This window comes from Phyllostomus hastatus, unplaced genomic scaffold, assembly GCF_019186645.2.
Source record: "Phyllostomus hastatus isolate PE091 unplaced genomic scaffold, TTU_PhHast_1.1 phas_contig_150, whole genome shotgun sequence".
Classification (NCBI taxonomy): domain Eukaryota; kingdom Metazoa; phylum Chordata; class Mammalia; order Chiroptera; family Phyllostomidae; genus Phyllostomus; species Phyllostomus hastatus.
Window position 1 is genome coordinate 6,479,037 of NW_025333611.1, and position 17,989 is coordinate 6,497,025.

At 57.1% G+C, this 17,989-nt stretch overlaps 1 protein-coding gene across 2 annotated transcripts in view; it reads right to left on the bottom strand.

Moving 5' to 3' along the window:
• The window catches only part of DOCK2 (dedicator of cytokinesis 2), a 354,825-nt gene that overhangs the window by 24,119 nt on the left and 312,717 nt on the right, over positions 1-17,989 (bottom strand). For both annotated transcript variants that reach the window (XM_045820015.1, XM_045820013.1), the window contains exons 34-38: positions 15,155-15,240; positions 9,049-9,205; positions 8,387-8,427; positions 4,237-4,327; positions 3,480-3,599 (exon numbers count right to left, since the gene is read on the bottom strand). In XM_045820015.1, coding sequence (XP_045675971.1) covers positions 3,480-3,599; positions 4,237-4,327; positions 8,387-8,427; positions 9,049-9,205; positions 15,155-15,240 — 495 coding nt within the window. The remainder of the gene's footprint in view (positions 1-3,479; positions 3,600-4,236; positions 4,328-8,386; positions 8,428-9,048; positions 9,206-15,154; positions 15,241-17,989) is intronic.

Consider the following 17,989-nt stretch of genomic DNA (forward strand, 5'->3'; position numbering starts at 1 on the left):
ATCCAGGCCTCCTAGGTGAGAAACAGCGTTTCACAGGCAGAGCAACTGCCCCAGCTCGGTGCCCGCCCCAGGGCCGGGCCAGGGTGCCCGCCGGGCGGCCCAGAGCCTTGCTTCATTCCCTGCCTTAGCAGTACGTGCACCCTCGATGCCCTCAGCTTCCCCGTGCAGGTGGGGCAGCAGGGTGTCGGCCCTACTTTCCACGGAGAAACGGTCGGCAGAGAAGTGAGCAGGTGCCAAAGGTCAGAGAGGTTTCTGAGACGGAGATGGGGCCAGACCCAGTTCTCCTAAAGTTCATGTCTGGGATCTCTCCATTCTGCCAATCCCAACATCGCCCCTGCCACCTTTCCTCCTCCCTCCTCCCTCCCTCTTGCTGTGTGTGTGTGGTGGGGGCGGGGCCTGCTGAAGAATGAGACCTGCCCTCTTAACCGGATTTCGGTTCAGAACGCAGTGAGTTCACGGAGGCCCAGAGGTGCCCAGCAGGTCTGCAGAACCCGGTCACCCGGAGTGACCGAGACTGTGCCGCCCCTTCTCGGCGGGGTTGTGTGGGCTGTGCGAGTGGGCCGGGGAGAGCGCAGGGATCGCGGTGGGAGTGGTGCTGGAGGATTAAAAAGAGTGGCTGAGACTTTAAAAATAGGGCTTTTCCCTTTGTGAAGCCAATTCTGAAAAAACAAACCCTGGACACAGGGATCCTTTTCGTCTGCTTTGTCTGAGGCTGGGGCCAACAGACCACTCCTGCACCTGCCGTCCCCTGGGGGCAGGGGCCCCTGCAGAGCGGCCTGGGATGCAGGGTGGGCCGGGGAGCTGGCAGTCTCCAGGGAAGCCCATCCCATTTCACGTTTGGTTTACAATGGGAAAATGCACCTGAATGGAAACGCTGGTGGAGGAGGGGAAGGAGGGAGAGGAATTTGCCAAAATGCAGAGTGTGCTTTGTAGCAAGAGTGCTCTCTCTGCAGCCAAGCGTGAGATAAATAAACGTAGGCGCCAAGCGAAGGGGTTGTGGCTGCACACCCATGGGCAGCCTAGTGAGCCGGGGAAAGGTGCCTTCCATGCCAGGAGGTGCCAAGGCTGGGCTGGGCTGGGCGAGGGGCTGCTGGGCTCTAGCGGGGGTCTTTGCCAGCTCCCCACCGCAATCTGCCAGAAATGCTCTCTCCATGTGTGAAGAGAGCACTGAGGGACCAGGAAGGGGGCCAGGCAGGAGTGAGGTACCTGGGATTTCCTCCCATGTCTGCCCCAGTGGTCACTGGGACCTCCGACGGTCACTGACCCCTGAGCCTAAGACGTCACAGCACCGGCCGGCTGCGAGCTGGGGGGTGGCACGCAGGGGTGGAGCAGGTGTCAGGATGGAGCAGACTCGGGCAAAGCATACACTAAAACGGACGTGCTAGCTGGGTTCTGCGGGGTGCACAGGAGCCGACCCAGTGACGGCAGATGGACTCACGGAGGAGAAGCCACTGTGTGTGTCTGGGACAGAGAGTTTCCACAAAGGGAGGTGGGGCGGGGGGAGAAGTTGAAGGGACGCTAAGGAATTTGGGCTTCATTCTGGAAGCTTCCACAGCAGCGGCCTTTAGAGAGAGCTGTAGCCCATCTGCTCCCTCTTCCCTGCCCCCAAAGCACTTAGTTACAGCCCTGCTCCCTCCCCTCCTCCACTACTGCACAGCACCAGAGGGCGATATGCAAACAGGATCGTGATTGGCATGTCTGCTTTTCCAATCACAGAGTAAGATCTCTGCGATCCGGGGTCATGCCTTTTTCCCCTCTGCCCAGCCCGGGGCCGGCTGACCTGGATGCCTTGCAGAGGACGAAGCTCAGCCTGCACTTTCGGGGCTGTCCCACGCCACCACCCTCAGTGACCAACCTCATCAGCTGATAAGCCAACGGGAAGCTCTGACTCAATGTCCTGTCCCGCAGGGCAGGAGGTTCCGGAGCCACAGAGTCTCTGCCCTCAAGCAGCTTATAATTATAAATTACAGAAATAGCGCTCTCCAGCCGGGCAGCTCTGGGGGATTTACAAGCCCTTCCACAGACATTACCTCACCCGGTCCTTCCAGGGGAAAGTGGGGAATCAGACAGAGACAGACGCGGCGAATGCAGCGACAGGGCAGACCAGATTAAGTGTTCAGTCCTGTCCTGATGAACCACAAGAGGCTGGCCGTGCAGAGGAGAGGCAGGAGGTGGGTGGAGGACCCCAGGGAGGCTGGATGGAGGACGCGGCCCATCCCCGGGGGCCTTGAAGGCGGAATCGGGCCTTAACAGTGAAGTTAAAGCTTAACGAGATGTTCCCACGTGCCAGGTCCCGTGCTACCTGCTCCGTATGCATTTTCTCAGGGAATTCTCGCAGTAGCACTAGGAAGTGGGTACTGTTAGCATCGCACTGTGGTGGGCGGGGAACTGGAGTCTCCGAGGAGCCCAGGGACTGTGGGCAGAGGAGCGAGGTTTGAAACGCAGGCCGTCTGGCTCCAGAGCCTGAGCACTCAGCCAGCAGGCCGCGTCCCCTCTTGGGGGCGGGGGTGGGGGGGTGCTGGCCTTGGGGTCGGCGCTTCCTAAAGGTCCCCTGGTGGGCAGCAGTTGGCCTGGCTCATCTCCTGACCAAACCCCCACGGAGCACTCTGTGCTTGCTGTCCAGGGGTCCATGATGGCACCACAGTGTCACTCATACACTCAATCCCTTCAGTTACTCAATATGTATTTACGGGGCCCTGCGTGTCAGGCTCTGTCCTGGCCACTGGGCACTCAGGGGTGGGCAGTGTCTGCAGCAGGGCATTCTAAAGTGAGGAGCCAGAACATGAGCACGGCGATGCCTCACAGGGGCAAGTGCTTTGAAAAGGCAACTCGGGTGACTCTAGGCTGGGGTGCTGCTCGGTCCAGGGTGGTCAGGGAAGGCTTCCTGGAGGATGTGACGTCTGCGCAAAGCCCTGAGCCATGAGAAGGGGGCTGGCGCGGGGTGCTGCAGAGCGGGGACGTCCCGAGCTGGGGAGGGCAGGTGCCAAGGCCCTGCGGCGGCGAAGAGCGTGGCGAAGAGCGTGGCGCACAGCGCGTGAGGAAGAGGGAGCCGGGCAGGACCGGGTGAGAGGAGCCGTGAGAGGACACTTCTGTCGCTCACGTGGGGCCTCGCAGGTCAGGGGACCGGCTCTGTAGCTAGTTCTGCGTGGAACGGGGGGCCCAGTAACATGGCTGTAAGCAGGACAGCGGATTGACCCAAAATATGTGTTATGGTCACCCCATTTCCTACACGGAAGAAGCTCTGGTGGGGGCAATAGGGGGAGCAGGGAGATGGCTTAGGGCTCCTTGGGTGTCCCGGTGCGCAACACTGGGCCTTGACTGAAGGTGGTGGGGCCGAGGGTGGAGCAGCGTGGAGAGAAGTGACCAGACTCAGGACTGGGTGGGGCGCTGGCTGCCGCCGGGCTGGCTGTGGCCTACGGGAGAGAGGGGCCCTTCCCAGGAGCAGGCCCCCGCGGACAGGAACGGCAGGGACACATCACCTTTCCCTTGTCGAAGTAGCCGATGATGATCTCGTACAGCGTCTCCTTCAGCTGCCGGTGGGTCTGGGGGTGCTGCTGGCCCGTCTGCATGACCTGCGACGCGCACTGCTCATCCGACCACTGTGGAGAGAGGACACGCGGAGTCACCAGGGGCGAGAGGCCACCGAGGGCAGGTGCCTCCCCTGCCGGCGAGGAGCTGCCTCCCCGCCCCCCTGCAGCCAGCGGTAGTCAGAGAGACGCTGGTCTGCGGGTTCCGCTTGGGAAGCGTCTCCCGATTTCTGCCGAGTTCCCCTGACCCTCCACTGGCTCACGTCTGTGGCCTGTGGGGATTTTCTCTGAAGCCCTACATGGCCCCAGCTCCTCAAAAGCCGAAGGAAACCTCTCAGACTTCGTCCCGCTAGAGCAGCGCTTTCGAGAGGAGGAGAACAGCGCTCTGGGCATGCTAGTGATGGGCAGCTGGTGTCTGGACGTGACATAAGACAGCTGGGTGTCACGCCACATGGCGCGATGCATCTGGAGGGGTTGCCATTTAGGCTCAGTATGAAGGTCACTCAGGACCTTACGTGACCAGGTAAAGCAGTGGGGGGGGGGTAACCCGTCAGGTCAGGACTTTTGGGACTAGGGGCAAAAGAAAATGGATTTCGGTAATTCTTTTTTTTTTTCTTTTCTTCTCTTTTTCCCTTTTCTAACTCTCCAGCTTGCCGTGAGGGCCCCGAGGGGATCCCAGCGGGAGTCCGCATTGATGGAAGGGCAGTACCTTCAGGAGCCAGGTGTGGAGGAGCAGCGTGTAGGCGGCCTCCGTGTAATTGTCGCAGTCCAGGTGGAGGTCGCGGAGTTTGTACAGGTACCTGTTCGGGGAAATGTGCCGAGTCACTGGGTGCAGCCATAAGGGGGCAGGTAGGAGTCAGCTGGGACAGCTGCGTATCTGGGGGTCGCAAGGGAGTTCCCCAGCCCTGCCAGCCAGCGCCCCCTGCACGGGTCACGTGAAAGCACCCAGCGTCTGTGGGCACTTTGTGCCTGGCAGGTACTGTGCTCAGTATTGTAAATGCCTCGGCCCACCGAGTCTCCGTGACGACCCTGTGGAATGGGGGTGTTGAGGATTCCCACTTCCAGACGGGAAAACTACGCCTCCAGCCAGTGCTCTTCGACTTCACACCGAAGACTCTGGCCAATGCGACACAACGAGGGAAGTCAGGGAAGGGAAACCGAGGGACCCGTCAGAAGCCGCGTGCTAGCAGACGCAGGGGCTGACTGCGACCCCAGGCCGCCTGCCTTTAGAGCCCACGCTCGCATCACTGCCCTGTGCCAGGAGCACGAGCAAGCCACGGCTCTGCAGAGGGGGGCAGCTCCCCGGGGATGAAGGAAGCACATTTAGGAAAAGGAAGGGGCCCAGGGGCCAGAGATCGGATATTGTCCTCGAGGCCTGGAGCTGCCGGCAGGGAGAACCTCCTGTTCTGCAGGGACCCCATCCCCGCCTCCCACCCCTGCACAACGCGATGTCCCAGCTCGGAGACCTGGGACGAGTCCACGGCGAGGGCTGCTGCAGGCAGAACAGGAGCAGAGGCAGCGAGCGCTGGCCAAGTTCTTAGGTGTCTGATACCTAGCAGGTACTACGGGACAGTGAGTCACCTTTTCGGTGCCTGACTTTGCTCACCCGGAAAAGACAATGCTTCCAGGACCCACCTACGTGCGCACCAAGAGCCGACAAAGAGCCGGCAGAGCAGACCATGTGTGGCGGCTCAGAAAGCGACAGCGAACATTGCTGCTCCCAAATGTGAGTTTGCCCTGAGAGTGATTAGCACGGGGCCCGGCGCTGAGCCATAATGGTTCTTATCTGTTATCGCGGCAAACTCGGTTTTCCTGCAAAGCGCTTCCTCCTGCTGCTGTTGGAAACATCCTTCGGAGCCGAAGAACCGCTGCTTCGGTGGCTCGCATGCTGTCAGGAGCAGGCAGCTCTTGGTACTCGGGTGAAAGGGAGGCACTGTTCCTCTGCCAGAGGAAAGGCGCCCGCCGTCTGGGGCCACGCCAAGACTCTGCCCCGACTGTCTAACCAGGGGCACAGACGGCTCCCGGGGCATCCGCACTCCGAGCAGATCCCAGCGCTCCGGCTGAGGCTCCCGTTAGAAGCAACCTCTCTGCACGGAATGCCGCCCAAGGAGGAGCTGGCGTGAACACCCCTGAGCGCATACACCGTGGCCGGCGAGCCAAGTGTAGGCTGCCCGACCTCAGGGTAGGGGCTGGCAAAGGTGTCGAGGAGAAAAAAGGTCAGCTAGCGGTTTTTGGTAACACGAATGGGCCAGGACAGCCTGGGGACCGTCTGCTCGTCGGATCACCCGATCAGCAAGGCTGTCCTGAGCACACGGGCTGCACCAGGCGCCAGGGATACGTGGGGACGAAAGCAGGCACCGTTCTCAGGATTTGGAATCTGGAGTCCAGGGGAAGGGGGCAGATGCCAGTCAAGCAATCACATAAATAATCGCCGAAATATAGCTGTTTGTGATCAGTGTTTTGCAGGACGGTCTCTGGTACTCTGACAGCAGGATTCATGCAGGTGGGACTCCCAGAGAGGTTCCCACAGTTGGGCTGGGATCCGAAGGTGAGGGGATAAATGGGGGGCATCTCAGATAGATCCTTCCTTCCTTCCTTCCTTCCTTCTTCCTTCCTTCCTTCCTTCCTCCCTCCCTCGAATGGGTGCTTTATATAGTGTATCAACTCATTCTCCCAACAAGCCTTATATAGATAAGAAAGGCGAGACCGGTGTTAAAGTAGACAGAGAGAGAAACAGGTAAAACCAGGTTTCGAAACCAGCTGCTTCTGCCTCTACGATCACGGCCTTTGCAGCCCCTCCCCTCCCCTCACACTCTGCTGATCCTTCAGAGTTACCGGTGAACTTGCACATGCCGACTTTCAACCACAGGGTGCTGTGGTCCACCTCAAGAAACCCCAACATACGTGGCTGAACCCTGCCTTATCTCCCCCTGCCTGTCCTTGGTCCCTTAGGTCCCTTAGGTCCCTGACGGCCGAGTCCAGAGCACGTGCAGAGAGTGGTTGGAGGGAGAACCTCCCTGCTGCTCTCTCCTCTCCTTTGTCAGCTCAGCTGCGGAGCCCAGAGCACACACCCGGATGGGCTCCACCTGGGACAGCAGCTCAGACACCTCCGGAGGGCAGCCGGGCAGCTGGAGAGAAGGCACCGGTGAAGCCCAGCGGGGAGCAGACGGTGCGGTGCTGTGAGCGGAGCTCTTCTGCCGCGGCCAGGCCCAGTGGCCGTTGTCAGGCCAGGGTCAGAGCCCAGTGTCACCGCGCCGTCTCAGTTTTTCAGAGGAAGCGGGAAATTTCCATTTTTATGTCAGACCTCTTAGATTTAAAAAAATCTGGCGAACCATGAAAAACGTCTTTACATGCTGTGTCTGCCAAACGGAACAGACTTCCAGACGACACCTGGTTTACAATGTCTGGTGTAGGCAAGTGGAGTTTTCCTAGTACTACGGGACTCAGACCTTCAGAGCTTATGGAGATCTGGGCGTTGCCATCTGTGTTGCTAAAGTGAGAAGGAGGGAGGAGGAGTTGGCGGGAGCGAGCGTGCGCCAGACACGTCACCTACAGCACCGCTCGGAACCCTCAGAACAGAAGGGAGGGTGAGCGCACCCCACGGCGGGAAACCTCGGGCCAGAGGCACTGGGCGGTGGAGCTGGGGCCACAGAGAGACGAGGGGAGGCCCCCGGCCCCTCAACCCCCACAGCTCGGTGCTGCCCCAGTAAGTCCTCTCTAGTGACGTTACAAATACCCTGCGAGCTCAGGCCGACCCACGGAATTGTCTTTCTTCCCAGAGATGGCTCTTGTTCCCGGAGTAGTGCTGAGCTGAGCACGCAAGAATATCTCCTGTTACGGCAGAGTGAGCTCAGACTTTGAGTCAGAAGTCTTGAAGGAGCTGTGCTTGCCAGCCTCGCTGTCAATGCCACCTTGCAGGTCCTCGTCCCGTCAAGACAGACATAAAAATAGATGCCCAAGAATTCTGTCGCTGTGCTCTTTACGGCGGAAAAAAGTTGGCAGCCCCTAAATGTTCAACACCACAGGATTGGCTATATAAATTATGGTATATTCTGGAAAGAGAATTTTATAGTTTCATTAAAAATGATGTTGAAATATATCTGTTGACATAGAATTCTTGTCAAGCAAGGAAGAAATTATGAGCAATATGATCCCATTTTGGCAAAGAATATGCAGGCACAGAATTCAATCTATATAGAAACAGAGAAGGGTCAGGGAATATGATTGGATTGTGGAGGTCTATTTCATTGTTTTGTTTTGCTTGTCTGTATTTTATGAGGACTTTTTGTTTTGACAATTAATATGTATTATTTCTGTAATGGGTGAAAATAACAATAACTTTCTTAAAACTTTAAAGAAAACAAATATAAGATTTTCAGAAAAACCGGCAAGGGAGCTCTTTGCTGCAGGCTAATGTTCCCCCAGAATCCTTCGGGATGTGTTCAAATAACCCTTTCTAAATGCCTGTAAGAAAGCGGCGTCGTGCCCCACACATTTTTTCCCCTTTGAAACCGGGCTGCCAGTGACCTGACTACCTGCCTCACCCACCCAGGACTCGGGCGTCACGAGCCAGCCTTGCCGCCCACGCAAGAGCGGTTCAGCGGCTCCGTCCGCAGGCGGGTGAGGAGGGCATGGCCTGTGGCCAGCACACAACGGCGCGGCAGGTCCGAGGACCACCCCTGTGGGTTTCGGGGGCTGATTACGGGGGCACGAGAGGAACTGGGTCTGGGGAGGCTGACAGAAATGAGGACGCGGAAGGTGAGCTTCAGTTCTCTCCTGAAGGCAGTGGGGAGCCGTCGATGGATACTGAGCAGGAGAGTGACACAGCAGGTCCGGGTTTTGGAAAACAAAAATCTTACCTGATGTACATCTCCTCCCGATTGTTGTCTTTGTAGAAATTCTAGGCAGGGAAGGAAAACAGCAGTGAGTGCCTGTCTTTGCAGAGCAGCAGGGGTGGGGGGCACAGCGATGGGGGTGAGAGGGAGGTCGCTGTTTACTATCTGGACACCCTGAGATGGGAACGAGACGTTTCCTCTCCTGGATGCATCCAACAGCCCCATTGGGACAGTCTGCGTGGACAGTCACTTCCCGGATCCTTGGACTACAAGGGACAGAGGAGGTCTCTCAGCCCTCACGTATCGGGGGTGCAGTTGAGCTATATCATGGAGGCAGTCTCCTCTGACAGAGTCAAGGGCAGCGCGAGAACCTGTGGGCTGTGTGTCTCCAAAGCTCATCCGCTTAACCCCTTTCCACCGCTGGCCCCCTCCCATGTGCTGTGCTCGTTAACTGCTCCTGGGAACACTCATCCCCATTTCAGACGTAAGGAGACTGAGGCTCGGAAAGAGGAAGCGGCGGGCCTTAAGACACGGAGCTAGCAGACGGCAGAGCAGGGGTCCCAGCCCGCGTCCGTCTCGTTTCCGAAGCCCTCGGTGCCGCACGCCGATCTGGCACAGCGGCAGCGAGCCCCGGGGCCAGGCCTGCCCCCGGACCGCGGCCAGGCTCGGGCGCCAGCCCCACTCACCAGCAGGTTCACGGTGCAGCTCATGCGGTTGTCCTTGCTCTCGTCCGTCATCACGCCCCGGTAGTCCAGCAGCTTCTCCAGGAGGCCTTTGACCAGGGCCACGAAGCTCTCCACGGACTTGGAGACGGGCGGGTGCTCGGCGGCGCACTCCATCAGGCTGCGGGCGCAGGCGGGAGGGCGGTGAGCGCGAGGCCGGGGAGGAGGCTGTGCCGGGGGGTGGGGGGGGCGAGGGTGGAGGGGCGCCCACGTCAAGTCGCCTGGTGAGTCTCAGTTCCTCTGGGTCACTGGCACACCCTGTTCACGAGTTCACTCACACACTGTTTGCCCCCATACAGCCGTTCAACGGACTGCAGTTCTGTGGACGCCTGCACCTCACCCCACAGTGCCCGAGGGTCAACTATGATTTTCTTCCCCACCATCAAGGTGGGGAAAAAGTGAAAACAAATCTCCCCCGTGGGCAGTGGTCACTGTCGGGGACAGTGGGGACATGGTCACTGTTCTACACCCACGTCGGGAGGAGGGCGGCGACACTTTTCTGGGTAGCGGTTTTCACAACGTCAGAATCACAAACGCGCCCATCCTCTGAGCCAGCTGTTCTGCTTTGGGGAGTCCAGTCCGCAGAGATATTCTCAGAGGTGTGCAAGGGTATACGTACCGTGCTTTTAAATTATGCCCAGTGGTGAGATCATTGGAACTGTTTTAACTTTCCATCGATAGGCAAATGATTAAGTAAATTAAAGCATGTTCGCAAACTGTAATTCTGTTGAGCCTGAGAGATCAATATGTCTTGACATGCAGAGCTCTGTGGAGAGTAAGTCTCCGGACAATACTTGTTTTTTATTTAACCGGCTCACACAGAGCCTTACCCTGTTGCAGGTGTGATTGGGACTGTCTTACAATTTTGACTGTTTAAACTCTCATCATGGTCTTATGAGATGGGGTGTTTGCAGGTGGGGAGACGAAGTCACAGGGAGGTCGACTAACTTGCCCGAGGCCGTGCAGTGGATAAATGCCAACGGTCTGGCTTTAGCCTCTGCGTTTCCAACCAGCACACCCTGCGTGAGCAGAGCTGCATGTCGGCGTCGCTGTCTCTGTGTGTTTGTAAATCTGCAGGACGTGCTCAGGAAACACGCACCGCACGCTCCAGGGTGGCTGCTCCTGACAAGGGTCTGGGGGCGGGGAACAGACCAGGACAGCGCTCGTTTTTCCATTTACATGTGCACCCATTATTTGAAATTTGACACTTGTTGTAATATTAATATTCTACATTTTAAAAAGTGACATTCCCTAAGTACCTGTTTGTTGCTAGGTACTATGCTAGGCATTGCTAGGGGTGGGGATGGGAGAAACAATACAAAATAAAAAAAAGAAATATCAGAAAGAATCACACCTACCCTCACTTAACCCACAGGCCTGGTAAGTAGAAAGTGGTGGATGGATTTACATTTGATTAATGACAACTTCTTGTTAATCATGTACTCTGCACCAGATCCTGTACTACTCGCTTTTCCTTAAGAAGTCCTCACGGTGATTCTGGTAAGTAGTAAATATTCCCCTCGTGTTCCACGTGAGGAAATCAAGGCTCAGGAAAGGTTCACGGGCCCTCCCAAGGTCACTCAGGCAGTAAGCGGTGACCTTGGGAACCCGGGCAGGTGCTGTTCAGTGTTTTCCCGCAGAGAAACTTTGCGCCGTGTTCTCAGGCATCCCTGAGAGCTGCAGACGAGCGTTATCCGGGCTGTTTGTTTCTGCCTGCTCTCTGGGGCAGCTGAGGTCCCGAGAGCTTCCCGGAGGGGAGAGGTGAGGAAGGCAAGGGTTCTGGTGGGGCGGCAGGGTTAGGGGGGAGCTCGCTTCCTCCCAGAAGCCAATCCTGGAAGGAGGTGACGTTGCCAACTGTGGCTGTGACCAGACAAATCCGTCTTCTCAGCGGGAGAAGCACCTGTTTCCCCGCTCTCAAAGAGAGATGCAAATTGCCCTTTGATTTCGCCTGTCTGGCTCAGTCACAGCTGCGCCTGGCTCTGTCTGGACCCGTGGCATCTGGCCCTGCTTCCCGCCCTAAACACAGCGCAGTCTCGGGGTGGAGGGTGTGATTTCTCACCGCCTGCCAGGGCCGAGGGCATCTCAGAGCCCTGGCCACAGGGCAGAGTCATAGAGGGGGCGGGGCGACCTTTACAAAGCTCCGTGCCCACCCTGGGTCGACGACTCTGTGCCTTTAGGGGTGGGAGCCGGGCAGCAATATTTTACTTTTTAAGTAAATCCAGGCGGTTCTGATGTGCAGCCAGCATTAAGAACCATCGGCTCAGTCCGCTGCTATGCAGACTTCGGTGTGCTTGGGAATACCTGGGCATTGGGTTCACCTGTTCTGCTTCAACAGGCCTGGCTAAGGCCTGCGAGTCTGCGTTTCTAACAAGCTGCCGGCGGAAGCTAATGCTACTGGTCCTTTGACAAGCAAGGGTTTGGGAGCACAAGATCTTGGCTTTCCTAGTTTCTCTGTTCTTTAGGTGAGAAGTTAGAAAACTGCTCCTATGGCCTAGGACTGTGAGGTGAATGGGTGGATTGGTTTGAAATCATCCACCCAGCCCTGGCCAGTGTGGCTCAGTTGGTTGGAGCATCGTCCCATCACCACAGGGGTTGTGGGTTTGATTCCCGGTGTGGGCACACACCCAGGTAGGTTCTAGGTTGCAGGTCTGGTCCCCAGTCCAGCGCCTACAATTGCCTGTCCAGGTGCCTGAAGGAGGCAACCAACTGATGCTTCTCTCTCGCATTGACGCTTCTCTCCCTCCCTCCCTCTCTTTCTAAAAGCAATAAAAAAAAATGTCCTCAAGTGAGGATAAAAAAAGAAGAAATCATCCACCCACCATCCATATATCCACCCAATGCATGCTGTTCTAGAGCCAGGAAATTGCTGACCTCCGGGAGGTCACCATCTAGCAAAGGCAGCGGATGCAGAAATAAAATAAAAACTTACCATAATAGACAATGACACTGCCACTTACTGAGTACTTCCTGTGTTCCAGAGGCTGTGCTAAGTCCGTTTTATTGATTTCCTTGTTTAATCCTCACAGAATCTCCTTGAGGTAGGCATTATTAAAACCCTGCATTCACAGACGAGGCCCAGGCCCCCGGGGCTTGGCTCTGACCTTGGTCCCACCTAGGTCACGCAGCGGCTGCTGCGCTTTGAGTCCCACAGTGGGGTGCACATGACAATGAGGAAGAGCTGTGGGAGTCTCCAGGTGATGCAGATGACGCCCCCCTCTCGGCGGGAAGAGGAAAGCGGGGAGCTCACACCTCGAGCAGACGGCATTGAGCGTGGAAGGCCTTCGGAAGCAGGCCCAGGCCCCCCATCACACCACCAGCCCAAGACTTCCCTTTACTGCTGTAAACACCCTGCGTGCAGTCCCGCTTCTGACATGTCCTCTGGCCCGCGGAGAGCTGGCCGGGTCCCAGAGCACACAGTTCTCCGTCCCCTTACGCCTTCCAGGCCCCTCCCTACTTCTAGAGAAATTCCCACGCAGACAGAACACAGCAGAGTAGAGAAGGCCTCACTTCTCCACTCGGTGCGGGACCCTCGCATTCTGTCGGCCAGCGCGGAAGGGCTGCAGGGACAGAGGAGCCCGGAGGGCAAACAGAAGCCAGGCGCACGGCCTTGAACAACCTCGTCGCCACCCGCCTGGAGATCGATGACACTAATAATAGTTAACATTTCTGGCCGCCCTGCGAGCTGTCGGAGATGGTGCTAAGCATTTTACGTGACTTTTCTTGGCTATCCTCAACCGCATCTCTGGGAGCTGGGTAGTGTTTGCATCTGTGATACGCAGATGGGCACGCCGAGGCCCGGAAAGTTCCAAGGAAGGAGCGGGGACTCGGCCACGGGAGGCAGGACGGGGTCCTGACTCCTCCTCGGGTTGGGCTTGATTACTTTTTGTCAGAATCGTTCACACCTCTGTCTCAGGAGAAGAATAATGAGCTGTTTCTCATTTCCTCGCCCTCCACGGGCTCCTTTTATAAAGACTTGCTCAGGAAGGATCTGAACACCCCGCTGACCAGCTGAAGGCTGCCGCAGAGCGCCATCCGCCCACGAAAGTGGGGCCTGCCAGCGGTGGACACGGGGTCACCTCCGGTCAATATTTAGATTTTCCTTTTTAGAACTTGAAGATAAACATTGACTCAGGCAAACTGTTCCCTTTTCCCCTGGACAGTCGGCCTCGGTGCCCATCCAGGGGCAGACGGTGGGTCTCTCCTTCCGGCTGAGCTGCATTTGTGTTCCAGGTGTTCGGGAAGGGCTGCGTGCTGACCCCAGGGGTGTGGGGGCCGGCCGGGGTACTGCCGCCTGGGACCCCACTGCTACCCGAGGGGCTGAGCACGGCCTTTCGTGTGTTTTGGTTGCTAAAGTTAAAATACTCAGGGAAGACTGGAGGCAGCACCCAAAATCAGAGTTATATCAGAGAACTATACAAATCAAAGATTCTACAATTAGGAGGAGATTTGGGGTGTCTGAGTCTTATTCCTAAACCTGGGGTGAAGTGTTGGGGGGTGGGGGAGGGGTAGGAAGGCAGCAATGGCCATGAGAGAAACTACTGCGCCCCAGACACTTTATACTCACTGTCTTCAAGGCAGCCACAGAAGGCGTACCAGCCCATTTTACAGATGGAGATAAGCCAAAGATATGTGACTGGCCTAACTTGTGCAGCTGCTGAGTGGTGGAGCCAGGAAGAAAACCCAGTGTCTTCCTCCAAAGATACACAAGCAGACAGTGTACCCGTGAAGAGATCCTCAGCCTCATCACCCATCAAGAAAATGCAGATCCAAACCACCACCAGGCACCACCTCACACCCCCTAGGATGGCTCTCATCGGTAGGACAGCATCAGTGAGTGCGTGCAAGACGTGCAGAAACCCAGCCTCCCGCGCTGCTGTGGGGACGCAGGGGCTGCAGCCTCTTTGGGAAAGAGTCTCATGGTTCCCCAGAGGGTTACACGCAGCTTAGCACGGGACCCGGCGATTCCACTCCTAGGTGTCTACCCAACAGAACTGCAAGCACACGTCCACACAAAAAAGTGTGTGCGTGAACGCCCACGGGAGCATCATTCAACAGGAGCACCGACAGCCAGAAAGCGGAGACGGATGCCTGCGCGTCAACAGATGATGAATAAGCAGAACAGGGCCCGTCCGGACGGTGGGAGATTATTCGGCAAAACTGGGTTATTGGCACATGCGACGGCGTGGATGGCCCTCGGAAGCGTGCTCTGAGAGAGAGGCCGGTCACAACGGACCCTGCGGTGATAATTCCACGTCTATGGAATGGCCAGAACTGACAAATCTGTGGAGGCAGAAAGTGGCCCCGGGGTGGGAGGGAGGATGCTGGCTAAGGGGCAAGGGGCATGGAGTTTCTTCCCAGAGGTAACAGAAAGTTCCAAGATCGATGGCTGTCATGGCTGCACAGCTGTGTGACTGTACCAGGAGCCATCGAATTATACACTGTAGGGGACTTGTGGGGCACGCAAAGTGTAAGCTCTTAAAACAAAACAAACGACGGCTTGACACCCAGTGCAGCGCTCTCGAGGGCTGCCCACTGTCCACTGCTGGGGTTGGGCAGGGTCGGGCTCGGGTCCCAGCCTGTCCGCTCACTCGCGTGTCCTAGTTTCCTTGGGCACGAGACAGCCTGTGCCTCAGGGGCTGCCTCAATGGGACGGGGATCGGAGAGAGAAGGGGGCTGAGCGAGTCCACACAGGCCGAGCACGGCGCGTGGCACCCCGGCGCTGCGGGTATCTGCGCGGGCTGCTCGCGGTCAGCACCGGCCAGCGATTACAAAAGGAAAACGGGAAGCACCGCAGAACCACTCCACGGCTGAGAGATAACATGAGTGAACGTTGGGGTGGGGTATTTCCCTCCTCCCCACATGGCAAAGTTTCTTTGTATCTCTCCCATTCCGTCACCCTCGACGAAATAGCCACGAGAGAGAGAGAGAGAGAGAGAGAGGGAGGTGAGGTTTCTTCCAAAAAGGAAGTTTCCTCCATACCCATGAGCGTGCAGGGGAGGACAGAGCCCCCAGCCCTGGTGCTCCCCCGCCACCCCCGACCCCGCACCTCCCCCGCTGGCCCTGAACTCACATGGACTCCAGCAGCTGCATGTACTGCTCGTCTCCTCGGCCCCCTTCCACCTCGTGGTCCAGCTTGAGGATGATTTCGTTTTCAAACTGAGGGAGTCAGAGATGAACATCAGCACTAATCAACACCATTAGAAGGGCCAGCGTTCAGATTACTCAGTTCATCATTGTAACCAAAGCGTTAGGGAGCACCCATTCTCTCCCAGGTTCGGTGCTGGGAAGCAGGAATAACGGAGCACTCTGGGTGCCTTTTAGGAGTTCCCAGAGTGCGGAGGGGCAAGGAGAGGGTGCGGGCCGCAGCTTGGGCATGGGCACGGGACAGAGGAAGGGAAAGGGGGAGAGAGAACGGACAGTCGGCGAAGGCTCACAGCCACGTCGCCCGAGCTTGTTCTCGAAGTTGACACTGAAATCTGTAGGAGAGTGGGAAGGGAAAGGGCGTTCCCAGCAGAAGGCACAGCATGCGCGGAAGCACAGAGGGATGCCACAGAGCACTGTGCCTTCAGGGAGTGGCGTGCTGTCCCACGCAGCTGTTATGTCTGCCTGCCTAGTATTCCTTCCTCCAAACTTGGGGGATCACACCAGCCCTACTCCCAGTCTGCAAGACGCAGGGGGGCTAACCCTACCTCCTGAGCTCCAGGTGCGGCTGTGCGACCCAGGCTTAGTTCCTAATCAGTATCTTTCAGCATCCAGACCCTAGGATTAATAAAGGCCCAGACAAAGCCAGTGAGACCCAAATGTGAGGCTTTGTTGGAGGTCGTAGCAGTCTCTCTGGTCTACTTAAAGGGTGAAGGCTGCAAGCCTGAGACTGCTGGGGACGACCACAGTGAAAGAGCCTGCCCGAGAATGACGCCAGTACGGAGTAGAGCAAAGAGGAGAAGAGATGAAGCGAGACTGACACCTGATGCCATTTTTTGGGTCCCTGAATCCAGCCATACCTGAAGCTGTACTATTTACATGAGCAGATGCCTCAGAGAGTCAAGGCTGTTGACAACTGTAATGATCAGAGATCAGACTAGCTTAAGTGAGCCGAAAGTAAGCCTGCACTAACAGTTCTACCAAATCTTGTAACACTGAAGTCAGAGAGTGTTCTGTTTCCCTACTTTCACCCAGTTGAGTGAGTAGCTTATTCAAAATTTCAAAGGTTCATAAGGTGCCTCTTTTACATGACTTTAATGCAAAATGGTTTGCCCTGTTTCACTGTCGCACCCTGAGGAGTGTGTGCAAATCGTGCAGTGCACACGTCACTCGTTTCAAGTAAGAACCTGGCTCTGGAGAAGGGAAGGAGGCCCTGGGTGATGGTCACCAAGGTCACAGGAACCTTTGGGGACGCCTGGCTCCTAACCCAGACGTTTTATCCAAGTCCTCACAGTAACTCCGTGCAGTCAGGAGGTGGAGCACGGCCTTTAATTGCAACGATGCATGAAAAGCAGCCGGCCCTGCTTGGCACCACCCTCCGTAAGCGTTCGTTGTAGCTGCAGGTGAAGCAGAGGCTCAGCATTTCCATGGCTTGTCTGCAGTCTCAGACGCGTGGCAGAGGCCTTTTGAGCAGCCCTTCCTGGTACACCAGCACCAGGCCCAGTCCAGCTGGCTGGGGTCTTAGGTGATGAAAGGCAGGGACCGGAGTCACTTCCCCGGGTTTATCTACCATCCAATGGGCCACTGTCCCTTCACTTTTGTGTGCTAAGGGCCAAAGGAAGGGACCAGAAGCAGGAAGGAAGGAAGGAAGGAAGGAAGGAAGGAAGGAAGGGAGGAAGGGAGGAAGGAAGGAAGGAAGGAAGGGAGGAAATAAGAACAGAGGCCTGGATGGGGGCCAATCAGGGGAGGCTCTGGGCTGCACATGGACCACGCCCCTTCTATGAGGCATCCTATTAAGCATTTTTATGCGTCCTGTACTCTCCAAAGTGGGGGGTGGGGGCCTAGCCTTCTTAGAGAGGTCAACTGTGCTGACCCTGGGGCAGGAAGAAGTATATAGCCCAGGGGCTGCAGGCGTGGGCACTGAGGTCAGGCTCTCTGCCTTTAAATGTTCCTCCATTCCCTCTGCCGTTGGGGGAAAACAAGCGGGTCTTTCTAATCCTCAGTTTTGCACTTTATAACGGGGGTCAGCAAATGTTTTCTATTTTAAAGGGCCAGGCAGTAAATATTTCTGGCTTCGTGGGGTCAGTCAGCCACGGCCACTGCACTCTGCTGTTGTAGCACAGATGCGACCTCAGATGATGCATAACAAATTGGCACAACTGGGTCCCCAGACAACTTTGTGCACAAAAACAGGTGGCGGGGCAGGTTTGGCCTCGGCCCCTCTCCACACGGTTGATAGGCGTGCCTACCGCCTGGGCGGTTAGGGGACTAGGCGAGATGTCGTGTACGAAGCACTAGGGGGCGCCCGAGCTCAGGCACGCGCCCGGGTTGGCGGAGTTCCTGCGCTGACGGCTAACGCTAGGGTGGAGACTGCTGAGTGGCTCTGGAAAGCAGCTTTGGAGGGGAAACTGCATTTGTTCTCATCCCAGGGGTTCAGTGGTGGGTGCTGGCACGAGGTTCCCCCTCGTGAGGTAACCTCTCCCATGGAGCCGGAGAAGAGGACGGGGCAAATAAGCACTTGTCTCGGGTCGCAGAAGGGCCTGCGGGGAGGGAAATGACGGGCTGTGCAGAGTGGGGTGACACGGCACCCGCCACGCCGGAGCCCTCGGGGGCAGGTGGGAGAGCAAAGGTCTCGTGCTCCCGGGCAGGTGCTGCGCTTTCGAGTGGCTGTTCCACAGCCTTTGGCATCCCGGTGAAGTGCCCAGCCCCATGCAGGGGCACGAGAGGCATGTCACCCTGCCTGGGACACAGTCACGCCAGCCAC